General features: G+C 46.1%; 1 protein-coding gene across 4 annotated transcripts in view; it reads right to left on the reverse strand.

Moving 5' to 3' along the window:
* Positions 1-294: 294 nt before the first annotated feature.
* ANAPC7 (anaphase promoting complex subunit 7) overlaps positions 295-13,380 on the reverse strand; it is a 79,042-nt gene continuing 65,956 nt past the window's right edge. For all 4 annotated transcript variants that reach the window (XM_068245406.1, XM_068245397.1, XM_068245415.1 and 1 more), the window contains exons 9-11: positions 11,187-11,411; positions 10,724-10,874; positions 295-510 (exon numbers count right to left, since the gene is read on the reverse strand). In XM_068245406.1, the coding sequence (XP_068101507.1) occupies positions 321-510; positions 10,724-10,874; positions 11,187-11,411 (566 nt within the window). In that variant the 3' untranslated portion in view covers positions 295-320. The remainder of the gene's footprint in view (positions 511-10,723; positions 10,875-11,186; positions 11,412-13,380) is intronic.

A 13,380-nucleotide genomic window follows, 5' to 3' on the forward strand; every position in this document is an offset into this window, starting at 1 on the left:
GAGAAGATTACAAGGGCAAGAGCCCGACAGCTGAGGTGGCTTCACAGGAATGGAAAAGCTGGTCTTCTAGAGAAGCTCGGCATTGTAATCACCCATTTAGCCAACAGAAGGCATCATTCAACCCTCCATTTTCCTGCTTCTACCAATGGCTACCATGGTACAACAATCTACCAATCAGGGTGCTGACAGTTCTGTGTAAATCTACAGCACAAGGCTCTGCTGGCAATGTGGCCATTTGGCCTTAATGACTTGTTTTCTGAACAAGTTCAGTACAACAGAAAAAAAAAGAGTAGGTTTGGAAGTTTCCCATAGTTGCTGATTTACTGCATGCCGAACCATTGTTCCTGATCCGCCCACTGTGCTGCTTCACTGTCACTGCCTTCCAAATCCCCTTCCTCTCCACTGCCCTCCATGTCATCCACATCTTCCTCCTGAGTGGCATCTGTGGGGCTCTCCTCCTTCTCCATCTTCTGCATGCCTTCCAGAGATTTCTGGTCATTCGGGTCCAAGCTAAAATATGAAACAAAACAATAAAACAAACTTAAAAAACTTCACATATCTTAAACGCTCTTAACAGTTCTATATGAGGTAATTTGTAATGTAACTGTTTCTGGACCAGCGCCCTTGAAATCTACGATGAAATAAAGAAAAAAAGCTAGCAGTGGTTGTCCTTGTGATCCTCTTCCAGTAAACTGTAGGCTCTGAATTAAACACTGTACACCTGCTAAACTCAGCTGAGGTGGCCGATAAGGACTCCCTCTGCCTATGAGCCGCGATCTGCCTGGCAAATCGATTCAGCTTTGTTCTCCCCCCCATCACCCAGCCTGCTGTGTGACGTCATACCTGCGCCGCTCTGTCAGCCCTCCACCCCTTTGCACTGCAACACTGCGGGCCAACTACGCATCTGTACGTGTGTGGTGTGTGTGTGCGCGTGTGTGTAGGTGGGCGTGTGTAGGTGGGCGTGTGTAGGTGGGCGTTTGTAGGTGGGCGTGTGTAGGTGTCTTTAACAAGGAAATTATCCAATGACATTTGTTTGTGCCTACTTTTGAGGCGTTGATGGAAATGTGGCACTATAAAGACCCTACACTCAGATTAAGTACAATTCTACAGCATCAAAGTTAGAAAAACCATCGGCTCATTTGTGACGCATGTACACATTCCGTGCTTATATATCAAAGTGCTCTAAAACCAAGTTACTCTCAATCCAAGATTTTACTGCAACTAGGAAAGTCCGAGTGTACAGCTGGCAAGAGCAGGTGATACTATAATACTACTCTCTCAAACCTCCATATTCTGCCCCAAGCAGATTAGAGCATGTTCTTGGAACTGCAGTAGCACATGCTCTCTCCCCAATGGCTACAGTGGATAGGTGAGCCACTTTAATGTGCCAAATGTGTCAAAGTTATCAAGTTCACTGATGACAACCATAGTTGGCCTCATTTCCGGGAATGAGGAGCAGGAGTACCACCAGGTTGACAGAATTTGCCAGTGGTGTAGGGAGAACGGCCTGGTCCTCAACACTGCAAAAACGTTGAGATGATTGTTGACCCCACCCCACCTCCAATCAACATGGACGGCACGGAAGTTGAAAGCCTTCCCTGTGGACGCCTCCTAGGCACGACAATCTCCATGGACTTACGCTGCTGCACACTGTACAAAATTCATGGTCAGCTCTGTGTTCATGATATGTTCGAATTGCTGTATCTATATCTTTAATTGTATTGTTTGTCCCGTTTCACACTAGACCTGTACTTACCAAACCAAATTCCAAGCACGGCCCAGTCGTGCTTAGCGAAATAAAAGATTCTGATTCCAGAATACATTTTCCAAAAACCCAGGATTACAGTAGAAATTTGACACACACGCACGGCTGGTGAATGGCTGCAGTAAGCACAGCTTCACTGGGGTTCTTTCAACTACAGGTATTACCTCTTAATCACAGACTGTCACTATGGGGAGCCTCCTGCTTCTCCTTTAGCCTCCACAAGAAGACAAAGCAGTGAACTAAATATTCACTCACTGAGCAAAAGTGATGCATCATGGGAGTTACTTCTTGCTTACATAATGTGAAATAACTGCAAACAACTTCTGTTTTAAGGATCCTCATATTTTCATGAAACTTCATATTCAAAACTGCGGCTATCCCCAGTCCTCCCTTTGTGATTATAACTGACCCCACCAGACAGCTATAACATTTCTGAGGGCCCATTAGATGCAGCTTAAGCATTATATTTGGCATGCTCTGAGGGCTCGTTTCCACTATTGCGGTGCGGAATCGCCTGGATTCCACCGCTGATTAAATCGCATGCGGATGCGATTCCCCATGCGTTTTTTGCCGCGAATTCGCATAGGTGAGGGTATATGCGATTTTAACCATGTCACTGCCTGTGTGAATTTACATTGGTACCTATGCGAATTTGTGGCAAAAAAAACGCATGGGGAAAACCGCATGCGATTTCCCTATTAAATACATTGCATGCGATTCGCATGCATTCCACTCGCAGGCGAATTCTGCCACTCTTTTGTGCATTTTTTCACCGCTGAAAAAAACCGCACCTCAACAACGCTACAGTGGAAACAGGCCCATCCACTTGCATTACATGTGCGAGTCCAACGCATGCGGATTCGCAATAGTGGAAACGAGCCCTTAGACTTACTGCACTGGGAGTTACTAATACCTGCTAACAGTGATACTTGATTTAAGGATCGTCAGGCACAGGGCAATTTTTTTTTATTTATAGAAAAAAAAGGAGGGAGAATTAGGTTGCGGAAAAGTCAAACTTTTTTACAGGGTTGGAAAACAAACAAACAAAAAAAAATTTTTTTTTTCTAAACATTTTGTTTCCTAACTTCTTATAAATACTTATGTCTTCTGTAGCGTGAATGCTGAATGAACAAGCTACAGTAGCCTCTCCACCACAGGGAGATTTCTCTGCACATGAGAGCTGCTGGTTAAATGCTGTTAGCAGGCTTCCCACAGAGAAGTGTGCAGTGCAGAGAGGCAGGGTGGATGCCTGACAGATATGTTAATTGCTTGCTGCAGAGCACTCTGTAATGCACATGCTCCATGCTCTGCTGCAGGATGCTGCAATTCAGCCTTACATGAAGCATGAATCCTGAGTGTAACAAACCGGATCGGATTCTCTGCACTGACCTGTTGTATAAAGCTTTAATATACTGTAAGGCATCATCAGTTACTGCCGCATATACAGTACAACCAGAGAGATTATCAGTTCTATAACACAAACCCATTTCTCACATTTTGAATTTTTTCAAAAGGGATGCCCTTGTCTGAGGACATGCATTCTTACTTCCCATTGTGCTGGTTACTGCAGATATGAAAATGCTTGCCCAGCCAGCATTGATTCTACAAATTCACATACACACATACAATCATTATGCATGTATACAGCACTGACATTTTCTGTTCCGCTGTTCACATAGAGCAGTGGTCCTCAAACTAAGGCCCGCAGGCCGAATGCGGCCCCCTGATACATTTTTACCGGCCCCCACACACACAAAATGTATTACTTATAGATGCGGTCTGCTACATCTTTAAATATTGGTGGTCGGCATATAGAATAGCAGTGCTGGCACCACCCATCCACATGGAAGCCAGAAAGCAGTAATTAGTTGGTTTTCAATCAAAATTCCACATCAGGTGACACTGCTGTCCAATTGGACTGCAGGTTGTCACCTGGGTATGCTTCACTGTCTGGCCCGCAAAGAATTCTACATAATTTTATGTATACTCCGGCCCCCCAGCAGTCTGAAGTATGTTTACCCGGCCCTCGACCCAAAACGTTTGGGGACCCCTGACATAGAGCATAGAACAAAAATCATGTCACTAATTTACTAATTGTTTTTTTTTGGGGGGGGGGGGGGGGGGGGGGGTGTTAGGCTGAGCGTTCAGAGGAAACTCATGCAAATACAGGGACTACATGGACACTCCAGTACATAGTCTCCTTCACGAGTAAAGAACAAACGAAGGACGATGTGCAATTAACATTTCCTCCTGAGTTTTCTCCTAGGTGATATTTTCAAACTTGCTAATAAAATGCCTTTGGAATCACCAGCAAGCAAAAAAAAAATATTGTCAAAATAATTTTGATAGTACATTTTATCCTACTTTTTCCATTGCAAAGTGCTGAAAACTTACTCTAAATCAAAGTTTAAAAATTATCTCCTAGGAGAAAACTCAGTAGAAAAGGTTAATTGCATATGGCCCCCCAAGTCTTCCCACAAACCCCACCAGGAGCAATATCCCTGGATGCTGGTGCAGTAGGTTAGAGGCCATGGACTTTCTATAAAAGGAAATAAGTATTATGGACTACATATTCCTATCGCTACAAGGTCACTAACTTAGCCCTTCCCATGCCAACTGCTGAATACTAACACTGATGTTAACCACTTGCCGACCGCGCACTCATACCGCGCGTCGGCAAAGTGGCAGCTGCAGGACCAGCGACGCAGTATTGCGTCGCCAGCTGCAGGCTGATTAATCAGGAAGTAGCTGCTCGCGCGAGCGGCTGCTTCCTGTCAATTCACGGCGGGGGGCTCCGTGAATAGCCTGCGGGCCGCCGATCGCGGCTCGCAGGCTAAATGTAAACACAAGCGGAAATAATCAGCTTTGTTTACATTGTACGGCGCTGCTGCGCAGCAGCGCCATAAGGCAGATCGGCGATCCCCGGCCAATCAGCGGCCGGGGATCGTCGCCATGTGACAGGGGACAGCCTGTCACACTGGCTGCACAGGACGGATAGCGTCCTGTGCAGCCCCGATCACCGGGGATGAGCAGATAGGAGAGGGAGGGGGGAATTTCGCCGCAGAGGGGGGCTTTGAGGTGCCCCCCCCGCAACATACCAGACAGGAGGAGCGATCAGACCCCCCCTGCACATCATCCCCATAGGGGGGAAAAAAGGGGGGGGCGATCTGATCGCTCTGTGTGCCAGCTGATCTGTGCTGGGGGCTGCAGAGCCCTCCCAGCACAGATCACAAAAAATAATGCTGGTCCTTAAGTGGGGGTAAAGGGTGGGTCCTCAAGTGGTTAAAGTGGACCCAAATTAAAAATAGATTTTATTTTTGAAATCTTGTAAACTTATAATAAATAGCAGCCTTTCTTCAGCTGCATGATGACAAATATAAAATATTTTACATTTATTGGAGGAACCCCTCCCTTCCTTTCATATTGCCGGGACAGAATCCCGCAGACTGGTGGAGGAGATAAAAAAACAAAAACACAGGCTGCTACTGATGATGTCACAGGGGAGGTGATCTCAGCTTGTGTGAGATTTCACATAGATGACGCCCCTGTGAGGGAGGGTAGCTAATGGCAAACACACCCATGATCTAAAACCTCCTACTAAGCTCAGAAGTAATGGCTGCCACCTGTATAACCCTAGTTATGAAAAGAGAAGGGTGAAAAGCAGGCACTGAAATGCTCATAGGCTTGAAGGAGTGTTTATTTATCATTGTGTCAGAGTGGTGCAACTAAATATTTAAAATTTTTAAAAAAAATGTTTGGTTTGGGTCCGCGTTAACTATTTAAAGCAAACCTGAAGTGCCTTTGCTCCCTTATAAACAATGCCAGTTGCCTGGCTGTCATGCTCAGCGCTGGCCTTAGGTTCCACAATGTTACGCTAGACTAGACTTCTATCTGTACCTTCATATACAAAAATTGGAGCAGCCCTGTGCTTCCAGATACAACAATTAAGTAGCCATGTTACCCCATATGAAAGAATTAAGTAGTTATGTGCACCTAGATATCAGTATTCGGTAGCCAGCCTCTCACTTAGCGATATTAAGTAGCCCCGTTAGTCCCTAGATAGCAGTACCAGAAAGCCATAAACAACCCCCCCCCCCATATTAGTATTAGTTAGCCAGGTGTGCCCCTAGAGAGTATTATTAGGTCATCAGTTGTGTACCTTAAATTATATTAGTCAAATGTGCCCCAAATGGTATCGGGCAGTCAGATGTGTCCCCCAGTAGTATTAGGTAGCCAGAGGTGCCCTGCAGTATTAGGTAGTAAATGCCAAAAATTGGGAGTATTTATATCCTTAGTAGCGTTCCACCACGCTATTCATAATCTTCTGTACAACTAAATGTCGACTCAGAACCAGCTGGCATTGTTGCCTACAAATTGCAGCTCATCACGCTATTCATGACCTTTGTAAGGTCCGCTGGTTCTAATCAGTGGCGGAATGCCGAGACTCAGGAAGCAGCTCCGACTTCTGGGTCTGGGCAAGCCGCTGACATCAGTGGAACGCAAGAGGCTTCTCAGCTCTCATTAGGTAGGCGGAGGATGCGTTCTCAGTACGTGCTCCGCAGATGTAAGCAGGAGCTCTGACGTTCATGATTGCGTGTCAGCTGACACGCTGGATTGCTATTGGTTTGTTTTCAATTCTGCCTTTGTTGATTGGTTAGCTCTAGTATTTAAACCTAGTTAGCTCCCCAGTCATCTCCCATGAAAGCATTAGCTTTGGCTTGTTGCTGGGTAGCACTCACTATCTCATTGAGGATTCCTGTTGCCGACTATTGCCTTGTATCCTGACCACACTTATCTCTGCTGGATTCCGGTTGCCAACCTTGCCTAGCCGCCTGGATTGACCTTTGCTTGGATGGACATGGATTTGCATGAACTCTGCTTGGACTGACTCTGGCTTGCCTTGTCTACGCTATCTCTGTAAAGTTCCCACCTGGACTACCTCAATGCCACCAGGAACTCATGGCACCTCTGCCACTAGGTGTGTGTGTGTGTGTGTGTGTGTGTCCACTGTTCGCCCACTGTGCCCATATTGCATTGCCAAGAATTACCAGGTCCTGTCTGGTGATTGACTACCTGTCAGGCTATATGCCACATCTACCTGCTTGGTACTGTAGTTTTGTGTTAGGCAGGACCTTGCGTAGGTGTTACGGGCTGGGCTCTGGGTCAGTCATATGGGCATACAGTCTGAACTGTGGTTATTGACCAGAGAAGCCTGACAACCTTATATTTGTATTCTTGCAACTTTTTTGCATCCTATAGAAAAAAGACAAACATCAATCCTTTTTATGAATTTTTGTACTGAATACTTTTTGCATTAATAAAGAGACTGGATAAGATTTTTCCTAATCGCTTTCTTGATTGCCATTTAAACCACAGTATTAGGTAGCCAGAGGTGCCCACAAGTATTAGGTTGCCCCAGAATGGTTATTACCCCCAGTATGGGTAGAAGATGGGCTCCTTCTCCATTATAGATATGAGATAATCCCCTCACCCAGTATAGCTAGCAGATGTGCCCAAGGTATTACGCAGCCCACCAGTATAAGTAGCAGATATTCTTTCCGCTGCCCACTGTAGATAGCTAGATGTGCCCCTAATATTAGGTAGTGCCCCAGTATAGGTAGCAGAAGTGTGCTCAGTATTAGGTGCCCCTTCCCGTATTGTTAGTAGATGTGCCTCCAGTATTAAGTATATTCCCTCCCTTTCTCCAGGTATAGGTAGCCATATGTGCCCCCAGTATTAGGTAGGTTCCTCCCTTAGTATAGGTAGACAGATGTGTTCCCAGGATTAGATGCCCCATAATATAGTAAATAGATGTACCCCCAGTGTTAAAGGGTACCCAAGGTGAGAGGGATATGGAGGCTGCCATATGTATTTCATTTTAAACAATACCAGTTGCCTGGCAGTCCCCCTGATCTTATGTCTCTAATATTTTTAGCCACAGACCCTGAACAAGCATGTAGCAGATCAAGTACTCTGACTCAGCTCACTCAGGTTTTACTGGATTAGTCTTCTGCTTGTTCCAGGATTTTAACTCAGACACTATGTATGCCAGAAGATCAACAGGACTGCCAGGCAACAGTCATTGTTTACAAGGAAATAAATATGGCAGCCACCATATCACTCTCACCTCGGGTTCCCTTTAAGGAAATCTCCCCTCCCCCCTACAGGTTGCTAGATGTACCCCCAGTAATAAGATAACCCCCCTCCCCATTATGTTACCCCAACCACCCAGCATAGGTAGCCAGATGTGCCCCAGTTTTATGTAGCCCCCCCCCCCCACCCAGTCTAGGTAGCTAGCTGTTCCCCCAGTTTTACATACCCCTCCCCCCCTTCATATATGCAGAGTAGTGAGCACAATGTACTAGAAAAGTTACTTACGCCTCATCTAGCACACCCCTTTCTAGGACTGTAGACAAGAGACAGAACATTTACAGTGATGTGAAAAACTATTTGCCCCCTTCCTGATTTCTTATTCTTTTGCATGTTTGTCACACTTAAATGTTTCTGCTCATCAAAAACCGTTAACCATTAATCAAAGATAACATAATTGAACACAAAATGCAGTTTTAAATGATGGTTTTTATTATTTAGTGAGAAACAAAACTCCAAACCTACATGGCCCTGTGTAAAAAAGAAATTGCCCCCTGAACCTAATAACTGGTTGGGCCACCCTTAGCAGCAATAACTGCAATCGAGCTTTTGTGTTAACTTGCAACGAGTCTTTTACAGCGCTCTGGAGGAATTTTGGCCCACTCATCTTTGCAGAATTGTTGTAATTCAGCTTTATTTGAGGGTTTTCTAGCATGAACCGCCTTTTTAATGTCATGCCACAACATCTCAATAGGATTCAGGTCAGGGCTTTGATTAGGCCACTCCAAAGTCTTCATTTTGTTTTTCTTCAGCCATTCAGAGGTGGATTTGCTGGTGTGTTTTGGGTCCATCACAGCAAGCCTTCCAGGTCCTGAAGCAGCAAAACAACCCCAGACCACCACACTACCACCACCATATTTTACTGTTTGTATGATGTTCTTTTGCTGAAATGCTGTGTTACTTCTACGCCAGATGTAACGGGACACGCACCTTCCAAAAAGTTCAACTTTTGTCTCGTCGGTTCACAAGGTATTTTTCTCAAAAGTCTTGGCAATCATTGAGATGTTTTTTAGCAAAATTGAGACGAGCCTTAATGTTCTTTTTGCTTAAAAGTGGTTTGCGCCTTGGATATCTGCCATGCAGGCCGTTTTTGTCCAGTCTCTTATGGTGGAGTCGTGAACACTGACCTTAATTGAGGCAAGTGAGGCCTGCAGTTCTTTAGATGTTGTCCTGGGGTCTTTTGTGGCCTCTCGGATGAGTTTTCTCTGCGCTCCTGGGGTAATTTTGGTCGGCCGGCCACTCCTGGGAAGGTTCATCACTGTTCCATGTTTTTGCTATTTGTGGATAATGGCTCTTCCTGTGGTTCGCTGGAGTCCCAAAGCTTTAGAAATGGCTTTATATCCTTTACCAGACTGATAGATCTCAATTACTTTTGTTCTCATTTGTTCCTGAATTTCTTTGGATCTTGGCATGATGTCTAGCTTTTGAGGTGCTTTTGGTCTACTTCTCTGTGTCAGATAGCTCCTATTTAAGTGATTTCTTGATTGAAACAGGCGTGGCAGTAATCAGGCCTGGGGGTGACTACAGAAATTGAACTCAGGTGTGATAAACCACAGTTAAGTTATTTGTTAACAAGGGGGGGCAATCACTTTTTCACACAGGGCCATGTAGATTTGGAGTTCTTTTTCTCACAAAATAATAAAAACAATCATTTAAAACTGCATTTTGTGTTCAATTATGTTATCTTTGACTAATAGTTAACGGTTTTTGATGAGCAGAAACATTTAAGTGTGACGAACATGCAAAAGAATAAGAAATCAGGAAGGGGGCAAATAGTTTATCACATCACTGTATATAGCATTTTTCTCCTGGTGGACTCAAAGCGCCAGAGCTGCAGCCACTAGGCAGTAGCAGCATTAGAGAGTCTTGCACAAAGTCTCCTTACTGAAGGCTTACTGAAGAGGAAGAGCCAAGATTCGAACCCAGGTCTCCTGTGTCAGAGGCAGAGCCCTTAACCAGTACATTACCCAGCCGCTGCTAGATAAAGTAGCACAATCACCTACTGAGGGAGATGCCATCACCTAATGAGGAAGGTGCTACTGGAGTCCTAATGAGGTGGCTCTGCGATGTGGATGAAGAGGAATCCCAGCCACGAGAGGCGAGTAACTTCTCAGAGATGCTCTGTTCGTAGCTCTACAACAACTGGGGGGGGGGGGGTTAGCATTTAAACATTTACCGAAGGGAGTCATCCGTGGGTCCCAGTGTAGCACCACCACTACCTAAAGCTAACCATAACCTTGTTCAAAATGTTTATCTAGCCAACCGTAGCACACCTCTTAACTAGAGAAAGCAATAAGATTTATCTTTCATCATATCGCTATTAAAAGAACTGGGCACCACGCTCAACAGGCACCCAAATCTCAAGTAGTACATATATTTGCAACAGCAAAATTTGCTGCAAAGCTGGCAAACAGTTGGGACTCCCCATATTGATTAAAAATGATTGGTGGATACAAGGCTACTCAATCATTTCTACAGTTGGGAGGAGTGCTCTACTGACATTCCCCTCACCCGTGCCCACACAAACCTTTATTCAGAATGGCCAAGTAGTTTTGGAGACCAGTGAATGCAAAATGTGGAGAAAAGAATTCCCAGCGAAATTAAAGTACACCGTATGGAACGGCCTCTATGATGTCTAATTTTCACAGAAACAAGACATTGGAGACTTGCTATGTTTGTTGATTGGATGAAAACGTATAAAAGACACACCGGCATGTGTAAACTGCTGTTCAATTATTACACAGATTCTTTCTGGTTTCCATATTCAGGCAATTTCACACAAGCACTTTTTCCAATAATAACCCATACCTCAGAGCAATGCTGTACTGATCCATTGCTTCCTGGAACTCATTCACTGCCACCAGGAAGTCACCCAACATCCTATGCAAGACACAGTCACTTTGATTTGCAAGAGTGCTTCTAAGCAGAGCTATCCCTTCTTCATACTTCTGTTCTCGACCTGCAGGTGTAAATGAATGGATGTAAGACTCCTGCTACATGAACTACCTTCTAGACACAGTAACGTCTGGGGTAATGTTTGAACACAGGTGCTCAAGCCCCTATTCAAATTCGCAATGCTAGAAAATGTCATGGTGGCCCTTGAAGAAAATAAAATAAAAGGGACAGGCTATAATCGTAATTAGAATTTCAATCAGCATCTACAACTAAGCACTTTGGAAGCTGTAGAGCATATTGAGGTCTGCCTAACTAGAGGTCACTGTGATGAAATATTCTGATCACGATTAGCTTTGTCTAGGCTAGAGCGACTTACTAAGAAGTTCCGCTTTCTTCACAACAGCCTTGATATAATCCGGTCTTTGTAAAAGAGCTTTGTCCAGGAGTGTTTTGGCCTTTTCTTGAGTCACCGGATCTTCCAAACAGACTGTTGCCAGCAGAGTCAGTGTCTGGGCATTTGCGCCAAGGGTTTTGTACACATTGTTGGCCATGACCATAGCTTCCCGGACACTGTTGGATGCCAGATAACACTCAATAAGGCCTGGTGAAAAAAGACAAAGACATACTTTCTCAGATGAGTATTTAACAGCAATTTCATGCAAAAAGAATAGGGTGGATGTGCCAGGTGATGCAGCAGTCCATGCCTGAGAAAGCGAATACAAATTATACAGTACTGTTCAACAGGGCAGAAACAACATGTGCAGCCATTACTGTGCAATCACTGGACACATCCCCATGCATACAGAGTAGGCTAGGCAGAGAAAAGCTCTAATTACAGCTAATCACTGAAACAGGCAAACCATCCATTTCATGAGTGACATACACAAAGCTACACAGCTTTCAGACTAATCTCTGAATCAGCCAGTGCCTTATCTAAATAACATACAACTACTGTGTACATCACACAGAGAAGGTTATAAGTTGATTTCCAGCCAATTTTCTTTTTGTATGTGGATAGACCAGGGTCACAACAGCAAATTCAGGTAATAGTCACATATTTATTTGTTGGACAAAAACAGCAGGGCGCTTTTTCACTAGCTGCAATCCGCTACAAAACAGCAGATTGGGGCAGTTATGCCAATCACAACAGCACCACAAATTAACATGGAAATCACAGTGCTGTTTTTCCCCAAGTGCAATGTGTTTTTGAATCACAATGGCCGTCCCCCACGGTTCTTCATGCAACAGCACTCCTACACCCAGATTCACGCCACAAAAGGGCAAGAAAATATTTTTTTGCATAAATATGATTAATATCCTTACTGATTTTTATCACTGCTTTGTTTCTAGCTATACTTTTTGGCCCTCAACTTCAATTCAACTCATTCAAGCAGGTCTTCAAGGCTGCTTGAGGCAAAAAAATTAAACACTTACCTGTGGCTTCCTTCAGTCCCTGGAAGCCTATGTGTCCCTCGCCGCAGCTCCACCCTCAGCCAGTCTCCTAGGGTCCCCTCTGTAGCAGCAGCCGCCAGGGGCGTCGCTAGCCCTGTTTTAGGGGGGCACGTGCCCCCAATCTTTCCTGGGGTGCCACGGATCTCCGCCCGGCCGCCCCCTCTGTCAAGACTCAGCGGCTCCCTCCAGCCGCCGCGTCACTGACAGTCTCAGACCTCAGGATCAGGCGGCGAGCCGGCGACCAATCGTGCGGGCGCTAGGACCCAGCGCCCGCACTGATATGCGGAAGTGACATCACTTCCGCATATCGAGCGGGTGCGTCCAGCGCCCGCTCGTACATCTGGTCGGGTCGCCGCTGATCCTGAGGTCTGCTGAGAGGTAGGGGGGGAGCGGCGGCGGCTAGAGGGGGGGCCTCCCTGTCACTCACTCACTCACTCAAGGGTCTCCCTGGCACGCACTCACTCCCTAAAGGGGCTCCCTGTCACTCACTCCCTAAAGGGGCTCCCTGGCACTCACTCACTCCCTAAAGGGGCTCCCAGTCACTCACTCACTCACTCCCTAAAGGGGCTCCCTGGCACGCACCCACTCCCTAAAGGGGCTCCCTGGCACGCACTCACTCCCTAAAGGGGCTCCCTGTTACTCACTCACTCACTCCCTAAAGGGGCTCCCTGTCACTCACTCACTCCCTAAAGGGGCTCCCTGTCACGCACCCACTCCCTAAAGGGGCTCCCTGGCACGCACCCACTCCCTAAAGGGGCTCCCTAGCACGCACTCACTCCCTAAAGGGGCTCCCTGTCACTCACTCACTTCCTAAAGGGGCTCCCTGTCACTCACTCACTCCCTAAAGGGGCTCCCTGGCACGCACCCACTCCCTAAAGGGGCTCCCTGGCACGCACCCACTCCCTAAAGGGGCTCCCTGTCACTCACTCCCTAAAGGGGCTCCCTGTCACTCACTCCCTAAAGGGGCTCCCTGTCACTCACTCACTCCCTAAAGGGGCTCCCTGTCACTCACTCACTCCCTAAAGGGGCTCCCTGTCACTAACTCCCTAAAGAGGCTCCCTGGCACGCACTCACTCCCTAAAGGGGCTCCCTGGCACGCACTCACTCCCTAAAGGGGC

This window comes from Hyperolius riggenbachi, chromosome 1, assembly GCF_040937935.1.
Source record: "Hyperolius riggenbachi isolate aHypRig1 chromosome 1, aHypRig1.pri, whole genome shotgun sequence".
Classification (NCBI taxonomy): domain Eukaryota; kingdom Metazoa; phylum Chordata; class Amphibia; order Anura; family Hyperoliidae; genus Hyperolius; species Hyperolius riggenbachi.